Here is a 23864-nt window from a genome sequence, read left to right as displayed (position 1 = left end):
TATGTAAATAAAACACTAACCCAAATGCTTATCCCGCCATCAGCTTTTTAAGCAATGCCATTCCTGCTACTGAAAGCGTTTATTTTTAGAAGCTTGAATCTGATCTGGGAAAACGAGTTCTCCTAAAACTTACCAGGATGTTATAAGTTCGAAAAGATTTTAACTCAAAAAGCCTTCCAACACAGCATTATTTACGTGAAACTTAGTTTCTTAAATAAAAATAATAACTTGTTATCAGAAGAAAATTAAAACAAATTATCTTTTAAGAGAGATAAACATTCTTACAAAAAAACTGTATTTTCTCTATCATCTCTTTAAAAGCTCATTATCTGTATTTATTTGTTTGAGACAGAGACATTCATGCTCTGTTGCCCAGGCCGAAGTGCAGTGACGCTGTCTCAGCTCGCTGCAATCTCCACCTCCTGGGTTCAAGCAGTTCTGCCTCAGCCTCCCAAGTGGCTGGGATTACAGGTGCATGCCACCATGTCTGGCTAATTTTTGAATTTTTAGTACAGGTGAAGTTTTGCTATATTGGCCAGGCTGGTCTACATCTCCTGGGTTCAAGTGATCCACCCGCCTCGGCCCCCCAAAGTACCGGGATTACAGGCGTGAGCCACCGTGGCCAGCCCAGTTCATGATCTTTAATAATAATTATATTTAATGATGTTTAATAATAAACTAGATAGTAAACTAATTGTTGTCTAAAAACTTCCAAATACATAAAGTACATGTCTGAGCTGTCAAGTCAAAAATGCCATTTAGATTTCGCATATTAAACAGCTACAGTATAGCTTACAAGGGCATAAACATACCTAACACATAAATACTGCTTTTTCCTTTAGATAGTCAAAAGTCAGAAGGAACTGCATGGTTTGCAAGGTACCGTGACTTATGAGTGGTTATTAAAACCCAGGAAGTAATTCAAGTATGGTAATACAAAGGCAGGTAATTAAACACACCAATATCACTCTAAAATCAAAGGCATAAAAATACAGGTTGAGACTGGGCTCAGTGGCTCATGCCTGTAATCCCAGCACTTTGGGAAGCTGAGGCGGGTGGATCACCTGAGGTCAGGAGTTCAAGACCAGCCTGGCCAACATGGTGAAATCCGTCTCCAAAAAATAAAAATAAATAAATAAAGGCTGAAAACTTTGTGTTTCTCCATCTTTCATTTCCATGGCTAGATATCAGAGCCTTACTTTAGAAGATATACAGTTATATATGATATCCCCAGATGGTAATTTTCAGAAACTACAAAAAGTGTCAAGATCCATAGTTTGCTTCATCAAATGCTTTTCTAGCTCGTTTCAATTCTTCATTCATAGTAAGCAAGTCTTTAACCTTGGCAAACTTCCTTGGGTCCTTTCGAATCAGGAAGACGATATCTTCAACTTGTACTCGACCTTGTCTTCCAATGGACATTGCCTTGTGAGTCATTTCAGTGATAAACTCTATGACAAGATCTTCAAGAATATCCACTGACTCAGTATAAGGATTCTGGTCATCCCCAAAGCCATACATCATACATCGCAATTCTTTAGAAAAAAGTCTCTTTCTTTTACCCTGTCCACCTTCTGCACCTCCTCCAATTTCTTCATTTTCTTCCTCAAAGGTAGGGTCCTCTTCCTCATCTGCCATCCCACTAGCCCGCCAACCCACCGCCGTGAGAGGATATTTAAATCGGTTTGGAGAGTTCGTTGTTAGTTTTTTTTTTGTTGTTGGTTTTTTTTTGCTTCCTGGTTAAATGACTTTCATTAACTGAAATTTTTGGATTCTCATTGATTTTTTCTTCCAGTAATATTTAGTATGGGGACTGCTTTTCACTGTTTCATTTCTCAGGTAGGTTTTGGCTGTTAGTAACTGACTATCATTCTAGGCCAAGAGAGTCTTTTCTGTCACTGTACCAAAGTGCAGTTTCTTTCATTAATGACACTTTTCCACCATCTTCGTGGTGTCAGGAGGATTCACATGTCCTTCAATTCAGAATTCTCTTTTGTTTTGCAAGATGCCAAGTTTATCCCTCTTCCTTTTTTCCTTTACTGTCCAGTCTCTAGCAGGTGCCGTACTGACTACTGCCACCTCGATACCCATATACTTTTAAACCCCTTCCTTGAAGTGAATGCTGTGATCTACCAGGACACTCTTAGAGTATTTTTACACTTGTGATGTGTTTTCTCTTTGGGAAGGAGATGATCTTAAGTCTTTCTTAGGCCCTTGTTTTCCTCTTCTGTCTTTCTTACAGTTTTTCTAGATCTCAGCCCACTCATATCTTTGCCTTCTGCCAAGGTTTATAGTGGGAGCTCAAGAGATATCCCTTCCAGAATTTGGGCTTGGCTTTTCTACCTAAGTTTTTAGAGCCCTCTGTCTTCTTGTTATATTGAAGTCTTTGGATTTATGCGGTTTTATTTGTCCTGGTTGATTTTATTGCTTTATGGAAGAGGTATGAAGAGATTAGGTTTAGGCAGCTGTCAGTGTCCTTGGCCACCTCAAAGTCCCCCCACCACACGTACCTTGACAACCCATTTAGGCATAACGTGGAGCATGTTTGTGAACTTTGGGTGTTGACAGAGGATAAGAAAGAAGAGAAGGCATTTGGTTTAGAATGTTCCCATTTTTAGATGATTCTGTCCATTCATGTAGAGATGTTCATCAAGCGGTTGGATAGTTGAATCTCAGATAAGAGATTAGGAATTACTACCTCCAGGAATTCTGTTACAGTCCTAGCAAGCCAGAATTAGAGCTGTAAATTCCTTTGTGGAATTTCTGCCTTGGTCTAATTCCTGCTTGCATGCTCAGACCCATTTTCCATGAATGTATAGTAGGGCTTTTGAAAACAGAAATATTGAGAGGTTACCAGCTGAAGCACTATTTTCTGGAGCTTTATTTTATTGCATTTAGCAGTTTGGTTGATGTGATTGCCAGATCTAAATATTAGTCTGAGGAATCAGTCATTACTGAATCTGTTGAGAAAAAAAGAAAAAACATAAATCAATAGAAAATCAACTACCTACAGGGAAATAAGAAAATAGGCCGGGCACAGTGGCTCACACCTGTAATCTCCGCACTTTGGGAGGCCGAGGCAGGTGGATCACAAGGTCAGGAGAGCGAGACCATCCTGGCCAACATGGTGAAAACCTGTCTCTACTAAAAATACAAAAATTAGCTGGGCATGGCTGCACATAACTATAATCCCAGCTCAGGAGGCTGAGGCAGGAGAATCGCTTGAACCAGGGAGTTGGAGGTTGCAGTGAGCCAAGATCCTGCCACTGCACTCCAGCCTAGTAACAGAATGAGACACTGTCTCAGAAAAAAGAAAAGAAAAGAATGCATAAATTAAAACTTCATAATTAAGCTTTTTGTCATATTTATAGTTTCCCCCAGTGACTATAGCACTTATCAAGTAGGTTAAATTAACAAATATATAAAGTTTTATACCAATAACTTTATCTTGTTTTATTTTAGAGACAGGGTCTCCCTCTGTCGCCCAGGAAGTAGTGCAGCGGTACAGTCATAGCTCGCGGTAACCCCAAACTCCTGGGCTCAAGTGATCCTCCCACCTTGGCCTCCAAAAGTGTTGGGATTACAGGCATGAGCCAATGCTCCCAGCCAGATGCCAATAAATTTCTAAAGCAAATTCCCAGTTTTTCCTACCCTCTTTCCAGCCATAGATTACTATGCAAATGTATGCATACTCCCATCTAAATATCTTTAAAATAATAATGCATAGGTAAAAATACAGTATAACTAATAGGGTTTTCAGAACAAAATCTGTGATGGATTTTCCATGTGTTACTTGAGTGTGTATTCTTGAATTTTCTTTCTTTAATAAGAGAGGAAATCTAATTTATACCAAAAAAAGCAGCACTGTAAAAAACAGTATGTCAATAGTCATTTTATCCAGGTAAACATTTTTCTCCATTGTATACTTTTATGGTGGCAAGTGGAAGTAGTCAATTTCTTTCACCATTGAGATCATCTGTAGATGGAAAAGACAATATTAGAGAAGTTTTAAAAAATGTGTACTCATTCAAAACAAGAGAAATTTTACAAGTAGTCAACTCTTTAACCTGGCCTTTTGTTATTACCAAGACCTGGATAAAGTGGTTCTTTGAATTATGCATTTTGTTTGTTTGTTTGTTTTTGTTTTTGTTTTTGGGGTGGAGTCTTGCTCTGTCACCCAGGTTGGAGTGCAATGGGGCAATCTCGACTCACCACAACCTCCACATCACAGGTTCAAGCAATTCTCCTGACTCAGCCTCCCAAGTAACTGGGATTACAGGCCTGTGCCACCACTCCCAGATAATCTTTTGGTATTTTTAGTAGAGACAGGGTTTCACCATACTGGCCAGGCTGGTCTCGAACTTCTGACTTCAGGTCACCTGCCTCAGCCTTCCAAAGTGCTGGGATTACAAGCATGAGCCACCTCGCCTGGCTGAATTATGCATTCTTTTGAACTTAACTGAGAGACTGTGTAGTGTAGTGATTAAAATTGTGTTCTTTGAAATCTCACTGCCTGGGTTCTAATTCTGTAGTACCTTCACTGCGTCTTAATTTTCTAATCTGTATAATTGAATAAAAATAACACCTACTTCATAGAATATTTGTGCACATTATATGTAATTTGCATAGAACAGTGTTAAGTGCCATTATTATTATAATCATTTTTTTTTTTTTTTTGAGACGGAGTTTCGCTCTTGTTACCCAGGCTGGAGTGCAATGGCGCGATCTCGGCTCACCGCAACCTCCGCCTCCTGGGTTCAGGCAATTCTCCTGCCTCAGCCTCCTGAGTAACTGGGACTACAGACACGCACCACCATGCCCAGCTAATTTTTTGTAGTTTTAGTAGAGACGGGGTTTCACCGTGTTGACCAGGATGGTCTCGATCTCTTGACCTTGTGATCCACCCGCCTCGGCCTCCCAAAGTGCTGGGATTACAGGCTTGAGCCACCGCGCCCAGCATATTATAATCATTATTAGGTTACATTAACATGATTCTGCTGGATAAAGTGAGGTGGAGTTTTTGAGACAAATTAGGATTTTTTTACTTTTAATTCTTAGACTGATTTATTTAAGTATGTTGGCCTTATTCATCATTTACCATTTAATTTGGTCACCAAAAAATTCAAGAATGGATGACACAAAACAGAAAAGCCCAGTAATTCCGTAGAAATCACTATAGATGTGAAAACAGTCATGAAGAATGTTGTGCGTGCTTATCATTATTTTCTTTTGGGGCTAAGAACTTAAGAATCTGTTCTTCCATGCAAATAAAAACTAAGAGCAAAACATATTCAAAAGGGATTCTGTTATTTATTTATTATTTATTTATTTATTTTGAGATGGAATTTTGCTCTTGTTGCCCAGGCTGGAGTGCAATGGCACGATCTCGGCTCACCGTAACCTCCACCTCCCAGGTTCAAGGGATTCTCCTGCCTCAGCCTCCCAAGTAGCTGGGATTACAGGTGCCCGCCACACCCAGCTAATTATGTATTTTTATTAGGGATGGGGTTTCTCATGTTGGTCAGGCAGGTCTTGAACTCCCAACCTCAGGTGACCTGCCCACCTCAGCCTCCCAAAGTGCTGGGTACGCCACCACACCCAGCCTGTTATTGTTTTTAAAGACTGCTTTGTTCAACAGCCCACATTTTCTTTTTCTTCTCTCCACCAGGTGGAAGTATAGCACTTTTTGTACCATGTCTTCTTACACAACTCCTCCTAGTCACTGTGCATGCACTTGGGTTAGAAGAGAAAAGATAAACAGCATATTCCAGAGTATGAAATGTTCCTTCAGCTGGATTTTACAGCATCATATTTCAGTAATTTACTTGAGGATAATGAAAACAATAGATAGGATAAGTTTCCTTTCCACAAATTCTTTTAATTCAACAGGGGTAAACATAGACCCATTGTCATAAATAGCATATGAAATCCTTTGATAGCTGGAAGAACTGCAGAGGACTAAACTAAATGGACAAAATAATATCCAAATATTTTTAAGTGGATTTCCAATTAATTGATGAAAATAAACCTTTGGCATCTAGGCAAATTGGTTGTATGTAGACTGTGAGAACATTGTCTTTTATAGCTTGATTAAGGTAAGTCTATCTTATTTTCCAGGTGCAGCATTGTACTGCAAGTCAATCAATACAATAATAATTTAAATCACTTCAGCTATAATGGAAAAGTATGAAAAATTAGCTAAGATTGGAGAAGGGTCTTATGGAGTTGTATTCAAATGCAGAAACAAAGCCTCTGGACAAGTAGTAGCTATTAAAAAATTTGTGAAATCTGAAGATGATCCTGTCGTTAAGAAAATAGCACTAAGAGAAATACATATGTTGAAGGTAGGTTAACTTTATATATATATGTATATATAAAGTATCATGGTATTGAGTGAACTATGCATGCTAAAATTACAGAGAATTTTAAAGTTATTTCCTCCATTGGACTTAAATTCCTTTGCATCAGCACCTTTGGGTAATAAGTTGATTATCACTTTGGACTTTGACCATTCTGATTTTGTCTGATATATATGAATACAGCTATAGATCATGATATTGTAAAGAACTTTTATTCTGGTTAATAAATATCCTAAGTTCATTCACCCCAGTGTTTAACTCACTCCCAACCCTGGCCCTCCTCTGGATATCCCTCCAAATACTTCCCCTACCAATCAGCAACTAAAAAAAGCACCTCCTGGCACAGAGTCAGCCAGTCCCACAGGACCGTCCCAATGCAGTTGATGTTAAAGCATCAACATTGGTTCCTGCCTGCACTGCACCCCAGCTTCTTAGACATATTGAATATCACCCCCAGTGACTTATACATTTTTTACATAAAGGTTTTTGTTATAATTGTTTTCACTCTGATAAGATTTGACACTTAAGATTCTTAAGTTCTCGATGTAAATTTTTTCTTACTCTAAAAGCTATAAGCAACCTTAGAGATGCTTCTTATCCAACACCCTTATTTTCTGCAGAGGAAACGGAGGTCTAGGGTAGCGCTTCTCAAATGTGAATATGCGGTAGAATCCCCGGGACCTTGTTGAAATGCAGATTCTGAGTTGGGAGGTCTCGGGTGGGCCTGAGAGTGCGGAAGCTGCTGGTGTGTGGGCTGCACATTATGTAACAAGACCCTGTGATTTCAAGGACACAGGTGACCTTCGTTTTTGACACATCATCTGGTTTTAGAAAATCCCCAGAAATTCAGTTTGTAAGGTGGGTAATAATTGTCACTAATAATTATCATATGATCTCTCATTTTCAAACCTTATTTCCAGCAGGTTTCCTCAACTAATACACACTAGGGTTCTGTTTAAAATGTAATGATACGTAGAGTCTTCAGGAACACATCCATCATGATAAAAAAAAAGAGTTCACTATTACCTCTTAGCCAGCAGAGGGCGCCGGTCAGCTAGCCACCTCTGGCACCCTCACTGAGCTAAGCTGCAGGGTGGGTCTGAACCAGGCTGTGTGGTTTTCTTTTTTTTTTTTTTTTTTTGATACGGAGTCTCTATCACCCAGGCTGGACTGCAGTGGCGCGATCTCGGCTCACTGCAACCTCTGCCGCCTGGGTTCAAGCAATTTTCCTTCCTCAGCCTCCCGAGTAGCTGGGATTACAGGCCCCAGCTACTGCGCCCGGCTAATTTTTGTATTTTTAAGAGATGGGGTTTCATCATCTTGGCCAGGCTGGTCTTGAACTCCTGACCTCGTGATCCACCTGTCTCAGCCTCCCAAAGTGATGAGATTACAGGCGTGAGCAACCGTGCCTGGCCAGGCAGTATGGTTTTCTAATAAAAATAATGCTTTTACCCCTCAGCCTCTCCCTCCCCAGTCTTCAACTAAAATTAATGCTCAGGTAGTACCTTCTGCATTACAAGTGTCCCAACTTGCGAATGAGCTTTAAGGTAAAAAGTAGCCCGATTATGACTCAGCTTGGTCTCTGATGAAGGCCCTCAGAATGTCAGAGTGTCCATCTTTCTGCTTTGGGCATACTGTGTCCATGTATGCCTTGAACAGGTCCTTCTGTGATCAATTTACCTTACTTTCCTCACATAGTCCTGTTATTTAAATTGTGTTTGCTTCTCTCTCCTTACTACCTTTCTTTTTTTCTTTTTTTTTTTTGAGACGGAGTTTCGCTTTTGTTACCCAGGCTGGAGTGCAATGATGCAATCTCGGCTCACCGCAACCTCCCCCTCCTGGGTTCAAGCAATTCTCCTGCCTCAACCTCCTGAGTAGCTGGTACTATAGGTGCACGCCACCATGTCCAGCTAATTTTTGTATTTTTAGTAGAGACAGGGTTTCACCATGTTGACCAGGATGGTCTCGATCTCCTGACCTCGTGATCCGCCCGCCTCGGCCTCCCAAAGTGCTGGGATTATAGGCATGAGCCACTGCGCCCGGCCTACTACCTGTTTTTCTTTAGGCAAGTTGCTGTTTTCCTGGGCTAGGTTAACTTCATTTTCAAAGGAAATATAAATTGCTACCTACCCAAAGACAGGAGATTGGACCAAGTTTAACCTTGATATTGCATCAAGCTGTAGCATCTGTAAATATTTTGTGTGTGTGTGTGTGTGAGATGGAGTCTAGCTCTGTCACCCAGGCTGGAGTGCAGTGGCACAATCTCGGCTCACTGCAACCTCCGCCTCCCAGATTCAAGCAATTCTCCTGGTTCAGCCTCCCGAGTAGCTGGGATTCCATGCACCTGCCACCATGCCCGGCTAATTTTTGTATTTTTAGTAGAGACAGGTTTTCACTGTATTGGCCAGGCTGATCTTGAACTCCTGACTCCGTGATCCACTGCCTCAGCCTCCCAAAGTGCTTAGATTACAAGCCTGAGCCACTATAACCAGCCAGCATCTGTAAATCTTTTACTGCCCTAATAGAGACCCTGCTTTTCTTCCGCACTGTGGTTTTGCAGCAGCACAAAGCCTCTGGTTTCCCGGATGACCTAGTCTCCTCCACTCTGCCTGTCTGCTCTTTAGGCAGTGGAGCACATAGAAAGCTAATTGGTTTGGTACCTTGGGCTTTTCTTTTTTTTCCCCTAGGCAAATGGGGTCTCAGTGTGTTGCTTGGCTGATCTCGAACTCCTAGGTTCACGCAACCCTCCTGCCTCAGCCTGGGCATATTTTTAATGTGCAATGGATTGTCTTTTCCCAAGCTGTTGAGCAGCAGGCACACAGTTGTAGGTGACATTTGTTTTGGTCAAGCCATGCTTATGTGAATAGGTACTGAGATAGAAGCATGCATTGTTAGTCTCTGAACCTAACACTTTCTACTGGGCCTGCTATTTGTTGAGCTTCTACTATATGCAAAATGCTGACGGGAGCCCTCATCTTTCTGGGTAAATGGTAGACAATTTGGAAAGTTGATTTGTCTACTATGCTGGGAAAACAACCGGGAAGGGAAGATGGGCTAGGAATAGAGCAATCATGTATCCTGATTTGCCCAGGACAGTTCTACTTTATAGTTTTGGTCCCAGTGTCCTGCCTGGTTCGCATCCCCTTTCAAAAGTGTCCTGGTGTGGCCGGACGTGGTGGCTCATGCCTGTAATCCCAGCACTTTGGGAAGCCAAGGCAGGTGGATCACTTGAGGTCAGGAATTTCAGACCAGGCTGAAGACTCCAGCATGGTGAGACTCCATCCCTACTAAAAATACAAAAATTATTTTTGTATTTTTTGTGCTACCAGGCATGGCAGCACACACTGTAGTCCCAGCCACTGGGGAGGCTGAGACACAAGAATCACTTGGATCCAGGAGGCGGAGGTTGCAGTGAGCCGAGATGATACCATTGCACTTCAGCCTAGGTGACAGAGCAAGAAAAAAAAAAGTGTCCTGGTGTGTATGCTAAATTATATGGTCACCCTAGTTATAGGCAGAGTGACCATATGTGCTGGTTTGCCTAGGATAGTCCTGGCTTCTACCTATTACCCTAGTTTGGAGGATAAAATTATATAATTGCTGTAGTGATGGACTATCCTACCTAATCAGCATTTTTCCTTGGGTTTTCCTCTTGGTTTCCAAGAGGCTGTGTTATGAAATGCTTCAGTTTGGGAATAGAATTTAACACACAAAAATATCTATGCACAAGAGAGAACAACAGAATCAAAGAATAATGCTGAAAATGTAATAAATTTAAAACACAGACTAAATGTGGGGACTTCTAGAATAGACAGTTTAATCAGACTTGAAAGTTGGGATCTGGTATTACTGGGAGCCAACGCTAGAATCCAGACTGAGTTTAAATCCACATGATATTTATATAAAATCCCCAGCAATATGTAAGCTGAGTGGGTATTGATGATTTTATCGTCTTTACTCAGTAATTCCATTTCCTCAATTTTCTACTCAGGTTATTTTGTGACTTGAATATATAGAATTTCCATAAAATATATAAAGTGTTTTTTGTTTTAGTACAGTATTTTAAGTTACATACTTTACTTGCTATCACCAGAGAGATTCAGGTCCTCTTGTTACCGCTTATTATAGGTACATTAGATGAATCTTAAATTTCTCCCTCCTCAGGGGTCTGAGGAGAAGCTCTTACTAGTAACAGATCACTAAACTTTGCATTTCAATTCTTTCACAGCAATTAAAACATCCAAATCTTGTGAACCTCATCGAGGTGTTCAGGAGAAAAAGGAAAATGCATTTAGTTTTTGAATACTGTGATCATACACTTTTAAACGAGCTGGAAAGAAACCCAAATGGGTAAGTAATCTGGAAACTGAAATTCTGTACAGCCAGTTCTCAGTTTCATTGTCTATGGAGTTAACCATGGCACATTTCAAATCCCAGCCACAATTCCCCTCTCTACCTCAACACATCTGGCTACCCCATCCAGTCTCAGGATGTCCTCAGAAGTCAAACAATGATTTACCTATAGGAGTTATAATTAGGAAAACAATCCTACTGCAGATATAAAATCAAAATGAATTTGAGGCTAAGTTATATGTTAGATTATCTGAATTCAAAAAATGAACCAGGGTTTGGTACTAGGAAACCTATTCACATAATTCACTAATAAGTTAAAGGATAAAAAATACCTATGATTAATCAACTTGAAAATTTGAAATTTTGATAAATTCCTCATGCTTTCCTGATGATTAAAAAAAAAAATCCCTAGCAGCTAGGATTAGAGGCATAGTTTCTTAATACACACACACACACACACACACGCCCCTCTTCAAAGCAACTGCGAGTTTTATAGACAATGGTAAAACTAAACTTCCATTAAAATGAGGAAGCAAGACAAGGTTTTTGGCTGTCACCACTATCATGTAACATTGTTCTGAGAACTCTAGCCAATGTAATGTAATAAAAACAAAGAAAACATCACTTTTGGAAATAAAATTGTCATTATTTGCTAGATATTACTGATCTTTAAAATCTAAGAAAATCACCTAAATAGTTATTAAAACCAGTAGAATTCAGTCCAATGACCCTTATAACACTGCAAATTCCACATGCAAAAACTAAACACTGCAAATTCCACATGCAAAAACTAGCAGCCTTCATATCAAACAGCACTTTAGAAAATCTAACAGAGAATAACTGGGTGCAGTGTCTCATGCCTGTTATCCTAGCACTTTGGGAGGCCAACGCAGGCGAATTCACAAGTGTGAGACCAGCCTGGCCAACATGGTGAAACCCTGTCTCTACTAAAAATATAAAAATTAGCTGGGTGTGGTGGTTGGCACCTGTAGTCCCAGCTATTCGAGAGGCTGAGGCACAAGGATTGCTTGAACCCAGGAGCCAGAGGTTGCAATGAGCTGAGATTGTACCACTACTTTCCAGCCTGGGCAGCAGAGCCAGACTCTGTCTCAAAAAAATAAAAATAAAAACACTCTAGTGGAGAAGGGTCACATTCAAGTATTGACAACAACAAAAGTGTAGGAATAAAGATAAAGGGTTGTTCTGACACTACGTGAAGACAACTGCAAAATGAGATACATAAGGATTTTATTTAAATGAACATGTTTCTAGATGGAAATATTCATGATTATAAAAATATTTCCTCCACAGTTTATCTATTTGTTAAAAAAATTCGAATCAGAATACCAGTAGGGTTTTTTTTGAAACTTGAAAAAGACTAAAAAGGGACTTTTAAGTGTTGATTATTAAATCACAGTCATTTGAGAGATTCCCTTTGACAAAAAAGTACCATAAACAAAACTAAAGCAGAAATGAGATATTGGTTAAACTATTTACCAGAATTAATAAATTTCATATCTACCTGTGAAGAATTTACAAATAACATTTTTTTAAAAGTTAACATCCAATTAATAAATATATTCATTCAAAAAAATTTTCATAAATACAGACTCTGGACCCAGCCATTGCTAAGACTACAGCATTTAACAAAGCACACACAGAAAAGGAGCCGCACCTTACATTCCAGTGAACATGGAAAGCAAATCATTAAAAAAGAAAAGGAGGCTGAGTGCGGTGGCTTATGCCTGTAATCCCAGCCCTTTGGGAGGCTAAGGCGGACAGATCACAAGCTCAGGAGTTCAAGACCAGCCTGGCCAACATGGCGAAACCCCATCTCTACAAAAACTACAAAAATTAACTTAGCCTGTCATCCCAGCTAGTCGGAAGGCTGAGGTGGGAGGATCACTTGAGCCTAGGAGGTGGAGGTTGCAGTGAGCAGAGATCATGCTCCTGCACTCCAACCTGTGTAACAGAGTGAGACCCCATCTTGCTCTCTCTTTTTTTTTTTTTCTTTTTTGAAGACAGGAGAGAGAAGGAAATGACCAATACACCTAAGAAAACATGCTTATCCTTCCCTATTAATCAAGAAAATCTAGAACTTTTTAGTGAGGTACTATTCTCATCTATTAAATTTAGCAAAGTTTTTTCAAAAATTGTTACACTCAGTCTTATCAATAGTCAGGGAATCAGACCTTCTCATTCATGGCTGGTGAGAGTGCCAATTGGAGGGCAATGTGTCAGTATATATGAAAAAATTTAACTTTTTATCCTTTGATCAAGAGATTCCATTTAGAGAAATTTATAGTAAGAAGATAATCAGATCAGGGCAAAAAGTTATACATATGAATGTTCAATACGTCATTATTTATAACAAAAATATTGCACTCATCTAATTTTCCAATAGTAAAGAATTGGTTACAGGCATTTTGGTATGTCCATACAATAGTACAGTATGCAGCCAGCCCATTAGAGAGCGTGCTTTAGAATAGCAGTTGATGTCCTGGGGAAATGTTCCTGAGATGATATATAAAAAAATGAGATAACATAATAGAATGTTACATGTAATTGAAAATTTGAGTTTTCTCAATATTCTGTGAAGGCACATATATTACTTTTAAAATAAAAATTAATATAAAAACAATTAAAATGGTATGTTAATTCATAGTTCAACTTTATTGTGAGCTAAATAGGGTGTTGTATGTTGACTTAGAAGACAGATATGTTCAGCCATCCTATAAATTAATTTATAAATTAATATACATTTTCATGAAGTTAGACATTTATGCTTACTTTATGTATTGTTCAGGGCCCCGAAGCTATTATAAAATGTGCATTGCATATACTGGTTTTGACTGAACTGAACATCTTTCTCTTCCCTACTTGTATCCTAAGCTTTCCTGTCTATAGACTTAGCTCATGTTCTTCTTATTTTAATCTAGAAGGTTCTAGTTTTTTTTCACTTTCACTGTCTCTATCATAATTTTTGTTTATTTATTTATTTTTTTGAGACAGAGTTTCACCCAGGCTGGAATGCAGTGGGGCGATCTCAGCTCACTGCATCCTCTGCCTCCTGGGCTCAAGCAATCCTCCCACCTCAGCCTCCCAAGTAGCTGAGACTATAGGCACCTACAACCACACCCAGTGAATTTTTGTATTTTTAGTACATAGGGGGTTTTATCATGTTGGCCAGGCTAGTCTCGAACTGCTGACCTGAGGTGATCCACCTGCCTTGGCCTCCCAAAGTGCTGGGATTACAGGCGTGAGCCCCCACACCTGGCCCATCATAATCTTTCAAATGTGAAATCCTAGATATTTGTAATATCTCTAAGTGTCCTTCATCTGGATGGAATTGCTTCCTTCCTTTGATCTCATGGAATTTTATTTTCAACCCTGTTATGGTACTTGGTACATACTACCATATATGTTTTCATATGCATACTCTCTCTCACTAGAGTATAAGTTTTTTGAGGACATACTTCATGTCTTGTTGATCTTAATGGCTTCCTGATGCCTTGCATTCTTTCACTCAAAAAATATTTCATGGAGCATTTTACACTGGTGCAGAGGATACGGTTATAATGGCACAATCCTGCCCTCAAGAAGCTTAAAATGTAATGAAGAGACAGATATTCAAAGTAACAACTACAAATGGTTATGTTGATTGGTTTAATGCTGATGCAAAGGATGCACAGGAGAAGCAACTCCAACATCTGTTGGCCCCAGGAAGTGAGGGAGATTCTGCAGAGAAGGCAGCATTTGGGCTTTGAAAAGGAAGAGGGTTTGCCAGATGGACACTCCTGGAGGAATGCACAGACACAAGAAAGAGCAAGGCATGTTCCAGCAACTCCTGCATTGAATATATATTTAGCAACGCCAAGGACCACTGAACCATCCCACTTGGCACTCTTAAGTTTTACAAGTGTGCTTAGCACTGCTAGTGTTCAGTGCTGCTTTGGGTCAGCCCTGAGACTTCAATCTATTATACATGGAGTAATGCAAATAGGAACAGTCTAGAATATGCCACTCTTTTTATGAAACGTCAGGTACCTCTAGATAATAATGATTAATTTAAAGCATTCATCTACTTGTACTCCCTTCCTTAAATCTACTTAAATAACATGCAAAAGAGTATTTTTAAAGCCCTAAGTCCAGTGGATAGCAAACAGAGATAAACAACCAGCTAGCATACATCCCAAGCCTTTTGGACTATTGTTTATTAAGGGAAGCACATAGGAGAAATAACTGGTGTACAGGTATAAGATCATCAATATGGTGAATGTGGGGTGAACCATGGGATGGTGAGATAATGAAGGGACCCACGGACTATTACAGCATAAAAAAGAGTTGGACTGGGCACGATGGCTCATGCCTATAATGGGATTATACACGGACACTTTGGGAGGCCAAGGTGGGCAGATCACTTGAAGTCAGGAGTTCAAGACCAGCCTGGCCAATATGGTAAAACCCTGACTCTACTAAAAATATCAACAATGAGCCGGGTTTGGTGATATACCTTCATAGCCCCCATAATCCCAGCTATTCAGGAGGCTGAGACAGGAGAATCACTTCAATCTGGGAGGCAGAGATTGCAGTGAGCCAAGATCACACCACTGCAAGCCAGCCTAGGCAACACAGCAAGACTCCATCTCAAAAAAACAGAAGAATTTATGTCACAGTGAAGATGGTGAAAGTGTACTGCTTCTTCTGCCAGATGGAAGCTTCTCTACTTACTGGATTGAGATAAAAGCATTTGTTAGACCAATAGATGCATCCAAAGTAGTGAGGCTGTGTTGGAGTTGCTCCAGTAGAGAAACTACATGTATAAGAGCAGCTACAATTGGCATCGTCTGATTAACATTAAAATAATCTATTCTTATTCTCTAAGACTCATTTTTTTTTCCTACAAAGCCTAATAGTAAGTTAAATGGGATAGTGATAGGAAGTATCATCCCTGTCAACAGGGAGGATTTCCCCAAGCTGCCATTGCACTACACATGATAGAATAATCCTGCCAGCAAGAAGTTTAAAATCTGGCTAGTTCAGTGGCTCACATCTGTAATCCCAGCACTTTGGGAGTCTGAGGTGGTGGATCACCTGAGGTCAGGAGTTCTAAACCAGCCTGGCCAACATGGTGAAACTCCATCTATACTAAAAATACAAAAATTAGCCAGGTGTGGTGGTGGGTGCTTGTAATCCCAGCTACTTGAGAGGCTGAGGCAGGAGAATTGCTTGAACCCAAGAGACAGAGGTTGCAGTGAGCCAAGATCATGCCACTGCACTCCAGCCTGGGCAACAAGAGCAAAACTTCGTCAAAAAAAAAAAATTTTTTTTTAATCTAATGAAAAGCCAGATTACATGAGAACAATTATAGATTATGATAGTGTTATAAAACTGCTACTTGGGTTTATAAAACTGCATCTGTCCATGTCTGACTGATGCCAACACATGAGGTACATTGGTAAATTAAACTTGAATTTCTTCATCAGTTAATTAAGCATAGAAATTTACCATGAGGTTGTGGGTGTGGCTTGGTGGAAGGATAACAGTGAATCAAGAGTATTAAGAAACACATTATTGCCCAGGTGTGGTGGCTCATACCTGTAATCCCGGCACTTTGGGAGGCTCACCTGAGGTCAGGAGTTCGAGACCAGCCTGACCAACATGGTGAAACCCCATCTCTATTAAAATACAAAAATTATCCGGGCATAGTGGTGGGCCCCTGTAGTCCCAGCTACTCAGGAGGCTAAGACAGGAAAATTGTTTGAACCCGGGAGGTGGAGGTTGCAGTCAGCCGAGATTGTACCACTGCATTCCAGCCTGGGTGACAGAGCAAGACTCCGTAAAGTGAAGCCAATCACCAGTGACCTTGAAAGCCACTATGGTTCACCAGTTTGGGGGAATGGGGAGCTAAATGATAGTCAGGTGGCAAATGAGTCTTGACTCAAATCCATCTCAGGGTTGTCCCAGTGGGTCCACAGATCCATCCTGGTGAATGTTTCCCAATTTCATAAGTGAGTTGCTGAAATAAATACACTAACAGAAGGAACAAAAGTGAGGTTGTTCTCTGATCCAAGGAATGAAGGCCATTATGGTAGAAGAGCCTAGGAGAAGTATCTGGCATGTTGCTTCTTACCGATATAGAAAACTGAAAGCAATGCTGCAGATTTGGAGAAAAGCATAGATTAGCATTGCCATTAAATGCTATGGGGAGACAGAGCTGGGAACTCGATGGGCATGGTGTCTATGATAAATTCTCTTCTTCAGCATTTTTTTTGTTGTTGTTGTTGTTGTTGTTTTTTGTTTTGTTTTGTTTTGAGACAGAATCTCTCTCTGTCGCCCAGGCTGGAATGCTGTGGTGCCATCTGATCTTGGCTCACTGCAACCCCCACCTCAGGTTCAAGCAATTCTCCTGCCTCAGCCTCCCAAGTAGCTGGGACTACAGGCATGTTCCACCATGCCTGGCTAATTTTTTGTATTTTTAGTGGAAACGGGGTTTCACTGTGTTAGCCAGGATGGTCTCAATCTCCTGACCTTGTGATCCACCTGCCTCAGCCTCCCTAAGTGCTGGGATTACAGGTGTGAGCCACCGCACCTGGCCTCTTCAGCGTTTCTTTTTCCTCCAGTCTCTGAATTCCTTCTTCCTCATTTTATTAATAAATTTCTGGCATCTTAACTTTCTTTGGCATAGGCAACCATTTGTTCTAGGTTCAGTCAACCAATTCAGCAACTAACTAGAATCATTCTTGGATGCCCCAGGTAGTCTATTGAAACCAGAATCTGGAGCCAGGTGTGGTGGTTCACACCTGTAATTCTAGCACTTTGAGAGGCCGAGGCAGGTGGATCACTTGAGGTCAGGAGTTCAAGAGCAGCCTGGCCAACATGGTGAAACGCTGTCTCTGTTAAAAATACAAAAAAATTAGCTGGGCATGGTGGCAGACACCTGTCATCCCAGCTACTCAGGAAGCTGAGGCAGGAGAATTGCTTGAACCTGGGAGGAGGAGGTTTCAGTGGACCGAGACCACACCACTTCACCCTAGCCTGGGAAACAGAGCAAGACTCCGTCTCAAAAAAAAAAAAAAGAAAAAAAAAAAAAACAGAATCTCAAATAAGTTGTGCCCATATTGCTAAAATCAGCCCAATATAAAGCCATATTTCTTCCTCTCTGATCCAACACCCACGAAATCCATTTCCTCATACATTCCTCGTTATAAATCAGCAAAATGTTGTAGTTCTTTTTGCTATGTAAATCCTCTCTTCCTCTGTTTCACTTTGCTGTAGGCCCCCGGGTCATCCTGGGACCTGACTTTAGTTAAGGTTTGGAGACCTTGAAGGGAGGTGGGTAGAAGAGCCTAGAAGACAGTGGGCATCCCCACACAGTGCACCTTCCTCAGGTGAGATCTGAGAGTCTGCAGCAAGGTAGAACCAGCTTCATTGTACAAGTTTGGGGGCTACTTCCCATGAGAAAAGAAATGTGGAAGGAAGTTGGGATGCTCTTAGTTACATGAATGCTTTCAAGCGTCACATTCCAATTCCTGGATTATTTCTCCTTCTCTTTTCGTTAACTGAGAAACTAATTATCCTCACATAAATTCAGTCTTTGTTGTCATTGAGCAACCTGCAGGGTGACTGTCTGTGTCAGTTTTTTTAGTAATCTCATGGTAGTCACAGTGGATCTGTAAAGTGGGTCCTACAGAAACAAGAAGTAAGGTATTCTTTAGGATAAATATCAAAATACCTGATTTCCTAACTGTGCCTTGAACCAAGATATTAAAGCTCTGAACCTGTGCTTTTTTTTCTTCAATTTCTCCAGTGAAATTAGAAGCAGCCAGACAACCTCATGTATCTGTTATTACTTATGTTCCCCGTATTGTTGTATCACACTTGGTTCACCAAAGCCTTGCCTTGAATAGGCATTTTATTCCAGAGGACCACAGGTGATTATTTAAATTCCCTTTTCGGGCCGGGTGCAGTGGCTCATACCTGTTATCCCAGCACTCTGGAAGGCCAAGGCAGGCCGATTGCTTGTGGACAGGATTCGAGACCACTCTGGGCAACATGGTGAAACCCTGTCTCTACTAAAATACAAAACATTAGCCAGACGTGGTGGTGGGCACCTGTAGTCCCAGCTATTCAGGAAACTGAGGCAGGAGAATTGCTTGAACCCAGGATGCAGAGGTTGCAGTGAGCCAAGATCACTCCATTGCACTTCAGTCTGAGTTACAGAGTAAGACTCTGCCTCCAAAAAATGCAAACACAAATAAATAAATAACTACCTGTTTCATCACTGGGTGGCCATCTGCCAGTATCCCAGCCATTAATGGCAATTAGATGCTGCCCTTCAGACCCCATTACATCAGATACCCAGTCCTAGATTCTCACGGCCTTGGGATTGTTTCCCCTATTCACTTCTCATGTCCTGAATTGGTCAGGATTCAACAACAGAATTCACTCTAGCTAGTTTAAAGAGAAAGAGACTTGTCGCAGGGTGTTAGTTTATAAAATTTGTGGGATTACCAGAGAAACAAGCTTAATGGAGCATCTATTAGGTTCCAGGTCTTGTTCTAGGTGCTGGGGCTACAACAGTGGACAAGAGAAAGTCCTTGCCCTTGTGGAATTTACATTCTGACGTAGTCCAACGATAAAGAAGAGTTATGAGTCTTTGAAGAAAAATAAAGCACAGTGTGGAGTTAGAGAATACCCAGGGAGGTGTATTAGTCAGGGTTCTTCAGAGAAAGAAAACCAATGGGATACATAGAGGTACAGATAACAGGAGATTTATAATGGGTATTGACCTGTGTGATTAAAGAGGCACAGAAGTTCTGCAATCTGCTATCTGCAAGCCAGAGAACCAGGAAAGCTGGCGGTCTCATTCAGGCCAAGTCCTAAGGCCCAAGAGCTAGGGGACAGAGAGTTTCAAAGTCCAAAGGCCTGAGAGCCAGGAGCTTCCACGTCCAAGGGCAGGAGAAGATGGATGTCCCAGCTCAAGGAAAGAGAGAGAAGCAGCCCTTCCTCTGCCTTGTTGTTGTATCCAGGCCCTCAACAAGTGTGATGATGCCTGCCTGCCCTCACCATTGTGGGTGGGTCTTCTTTACTCAGTCTACTGATTCAAATGTGAATCCCTTCCAGAAACACCCTCACAGACACACGTACCAATGATGTTTTGGGTTTTTTCTTTTTTTTTTTTTTTGAAAGAGAGAGTCTCATTCACTCATCTCACTCTCTGCAGTGGCCTGAACATGGCTCACTGCAGCCTCAAACTCCTGGACTCAAGTAATCCTCCTGCCTGAGCCTCCTGAGCAGCTGGGACACTCACCGTTATGTCTGGCTAATTTTTAAACTTTGAGTAGAGATGGGGTCTTGCCATGTTGCCCAAGCTGGTCTCAAACTCCTGGGCTCAAGCAATCCTCCTGCCTCAGCCTCCCAAAGTGCTGGGATTGCAGGCATGAGCCACCACATCTGGAAGAAATAATGTTTTATCCGCTGTCTGGACATCCCTTAACCTAGTCAAGTGAACACAGGAAATTACTCATCATGAAAAGGGAGTAGAAGGAACAATCAGCACAAAGATTGAAGGTGTAAATAAGCCTGGCATGTTCAGAGAATAGCAGAAACTAATGGGCTGGGATGGAGTGACTTTGGGATGTGATAGGAGATAAAGTTGGGAAGGGAAATAGAGGTAAAATGTTATCAACAGCCTGGTAGGCCATAGAACCAAGGCTGGATTTTATTCTAGGCTAGGAAAGATTTACTGAGAAGGACCAAGTTCATCTTGGGTAATAATAATGAAATCAAGCTTCCCCTATTCTGTTTTTATAACAAACCTACAGGCAATGACTTCTGACGTCAGCATCATGTCTTCCCCTGAGTGCCTCAAAGAGCATATCCTGGGCAGTTCAGTCTGCATTCCCCCATCATGTTACCCTTTCTTGTTAACCCATTCAGACTTGAACTGTGATGTCTCATGTTTGCTTTCAGGCCTTCATTATGACTTTTAGTATTACTTTCAGCGGCAGCAACCTCCACTACTTTTGCACCAACTGAATATTTGATTTTGTACTTGCCCAAAATATAATATTTAAACATTAAGCATCAGTTGATTTCACCAAAGGGTTATTTGGCTCCAAGATGCTTTGAAAAATGCTGCCCGTGGCTGAGCAGTGCTGCGGTGCTCTGTCTTTCTGGACTGAGCACCGCGTGGATGTGTATTCTCTTTGATGCCTGCCTTCTGTTTGCATGGTCAGTGGTGTTGGTTTGCAGTTCTCTTTGATGGCCAGCTTCTCTTTGCACGATCAGTGTTGTTGTTTTGCCCTGATGGAATCTGCCTTCTTGGAACCTAGCTGAACCAAATGGGGCACTTCCTGTGAGATGCCTTTAAATAGCTCAGGACTTCCCTATGAAATTAATTCATTCTCGAGTCCGTGTTATTAAGGCTAATAATTGGGGCTTTGCGGTTTCTGAATCCTAGCCCCTACCTTGTTTCCCAATTCCAGTACTTACTCTCCTGCACCTGTAGTCTCTTAGATCCCGAGCAGACCAGTGTTCCATTCTTGCATCAGTAGAAGCATGTGTTCCACCCTCGCTAGACTCTCCCAAGGACTGAAATCCATTTCTCTTCCTCTCACTGCTGCCACCATAATCTGAGTGTCCAAATCTCAGTTGGGTTATTGAATTAGCGTCCTAATTTCTCTCTCTGTATATATGTTGGCCCCCAGAAATCCATTCTCCGTATTTTGTCACTTCCTTGCTTGATTTCTTTCAATGGTTTTGAATTTAGCATAAAATCCAAATTTCTTATTGAGATCTAGATCTCTGAGGCCCTCCATGGACTGGTCTGTGCCAGCCTTCCCAGCTTCATCACTCATGCATCAGTCACACTGGCCTCATACTGTTTTCCCCACACTCCCAGTTCTTTCTCCCCTTGGGGCCTCTGCTATTCTTCTGCACCTCTTCCGTCTTTTTGCGGCGGTCTCAGTCCCATCAACTGTCCTTATCCAATCTCAGACCTGTATCTCCAGAACCCATGTGGGTGTTAAAACCAGACATTGAGGGGATAGATTTCTCAATAAACTTATGAGATATTATTCTATGATTACACATGAGGAAAACCGAAGGCACAAAGAGCTTAGATAACATGTTCAAGATTATAAAAGTAGGAAGCAGCGTATCTGGGATTGGAACTCAAGCAATCTGTCTCACAGTGCACAAAATGGCTATACTGTCCTTTCTGCGTCGAATTTTTTCTTTTCTTTTTTTTTTTAATTAATTAATTAATTTATTTATTTAAAGACGGGGTTTCACCATGTTGGTCAGTCTGGTCTTGTACTCCCGACCTCAGGTGATCCGCCCACCTTGGCCTCTAAAGTGCTTGGATTACAGGCGTGAGCCACCGCGCCCGGCCTCTGCCTTGTATTTTTAAAATGTAAACAATGTTGTTTCAGGTTTGGCCCTAGGTTAAGTGGGGGGAAGAATAAAGTTATATCAGAATTCAATGCTGGAAATAGACGTTTCAAGTGGAAAGGGATTTAATCAGGAGAATTAGGTACATTCATAATATTAATAATTAGGAGAACTAGAGTCAAAGGGTTGTCACTGAGCCACTGATGTCAAGGATGTGCCACAGTAATTGTGGTACAAGATGAGGAAACTGCTCTGAAGAAAATAGCTGTGTACATTGCTTGCTGTTTCTCTGCATATACTTCAGCCTCACATGGTGGTATCTTGTAGCTAGTGTCATAACTGAGTGATGCATAGGCCTTCCCATTGTTCTGTAAAGTCAGCTACATCTGCGCATGTTTTTTATTTTTATTTATTTATTTATTTATTTTTTAAAGCCAGTCAAATTTAGCAGTGGGGGGATTGTATACCAATTTTAGTGACACTAATGTTAATAAGTTCTGATAACCCACCTCCATTGGACCAGCCGCGTGTTCAGTTTTTAAAAAGTGATCTAAATATACTACTTAAATATCCAAATATGACAAAATATTAAATCTGAGTGATGGATATGTTTGGGGTATTACATAATTTAATTTTTTTAATCAACAAAATCCTTACAGTGGACATTTAGTGAAAGAAACCCTTACGTTTCAGATTTTTGAAAAACATGCAAAAACAACAGCCGCACCTCTGTCAACAGGGCTGAAAGACAAACAACACTGAGAAAAATATTTGCAGCATGTGTAACAGACTGTGATGTATCTGGAGTCTTTCTAAATCAGTAAGAAAACAGTAAACAGACCAAGTTAAAAAGCAATAAAGGCCATGAAGTGGAATTGCACAAAAGAAGAAATGTAGGATCCAATAAGGGTGTGAAAAATAATAATCACTAAAAATTAGTGAAATACAAATAAAAACCACAATGAGACACGTTTTTATTTTAACCACAGATTGGCAAACATAACATTGGCAAAACCAAATGTTGGCAAGACAATGAGGAGACAGGGACTTTCATGCACAGATGTTTGGTGGGAGTGAAAATGGGTATAACCTTCCTCAGAAAGGGTAGTTTGGCAGTATGTAAATGTGAAGGCATCATCATGGGACAGTGATGTGAGCGATGGAAAGCTACCAACAGAAAAGTTACAGAGAATGTAATTGCTATAATTTTTAGAGATGGTTATGTAAAGTAGAATACTCCCAGACAGAATAAGTTGCCCTGATTCCCAATCCCCAGTGGAAAATACACCTACCCATGATACTTCTCAATATTTTCTACACAGAGGGATGAGTCTGCCAGGAACAAGAAGCTCACACCCTCTCATTCTTATGGGATCTTTATTCTCCCTGGCCTCCTTTTGGGCTATAAACCTACCTGCTTACCAGGGACAAGTAACTATTACAAAATAACTTGAGTGTCTACCGCCAACATGAGTTGGATGAATTGAAGAGCTGTCTTCCAAGTATACTTTTTTCCCTGCAAAACCATGCCTCAGGTCTACCTGAATTTTATCCTTGCAGGATCAAAATGTAATGCATGCCTACCATTGGTCTCAGATATCCCACTTCTAGAGCTTATCTTAAGAAGATAATTGCAAAATATCATAAGATGGATGATTACAGACATTCAATGAAGAATTTCTAGAAATAAAAATTGGCTGAACTTAACTGCTCATCAATGGAGACTAAGTAAATTTTTTTTTTTTTTTTTTTTTT

At 40.8% G+C, this 23864-nt stretch overlaps 1 protein-coding gene and 1 pseudogene across 2 annotated transcripts in view; one reads left to right on the top strand and one right to left on the bottom strand.

The window, feature by feature from the left end:
- Nucleotides 1-1049: 1049 nt before the first annotated feature.
- Nucleotides 1050-1658, bottom strand: LOC116524205 (annotated as a pseudogene). Its single transcript, XR_004257219.1, has one exon. The product of XR_004257219.1 is annotated as a transcription initiation factor TFIID subunit 13 pseudogene (transcript).
- Nucleotides 1659-5617: 3959 nt separating this feature from the next.
- Nucleotides 5618-23864, top strand: part of CDKL4 (cyclin dependent kinase like 4) — a 54460-nt gene continuing 36213 nt past the window's right edge. Inside the window, exons 1-2 of the mRNA XM_032239390.1 lie at nt 5618-6344; nt 10588-10709. Of these exons, the coding sequence (XP_032095281.1) occupies nt 6177-6344; nt 10588-10709 (290 nt within the window). The 5' untranslated portion in view covers nt 5618-6176. The remainder of the gene's footprint in view (nt 6345-10587; nt 10710-23864) is intronic.

This window comes from Sapajus apella, unplaced genomic scaffold (genome assembly GCF_009761245.1).
Source record: "Sapajus apella isolate SASKATOON/1434 unplaced genomic scaffold, GSC_monkey_1.0 scaffold44, whole genome shotgun sequence".
NCBI lineage: Eukaryota > Metazoa > Chordata > Mammalia > Primates > Cebidae > Sapajus > Sapajus apella.
Note: the sequence above shows the minus strand (reverse complement) of the source record. Positions and strands in the feature narration are given on the sequence as shown.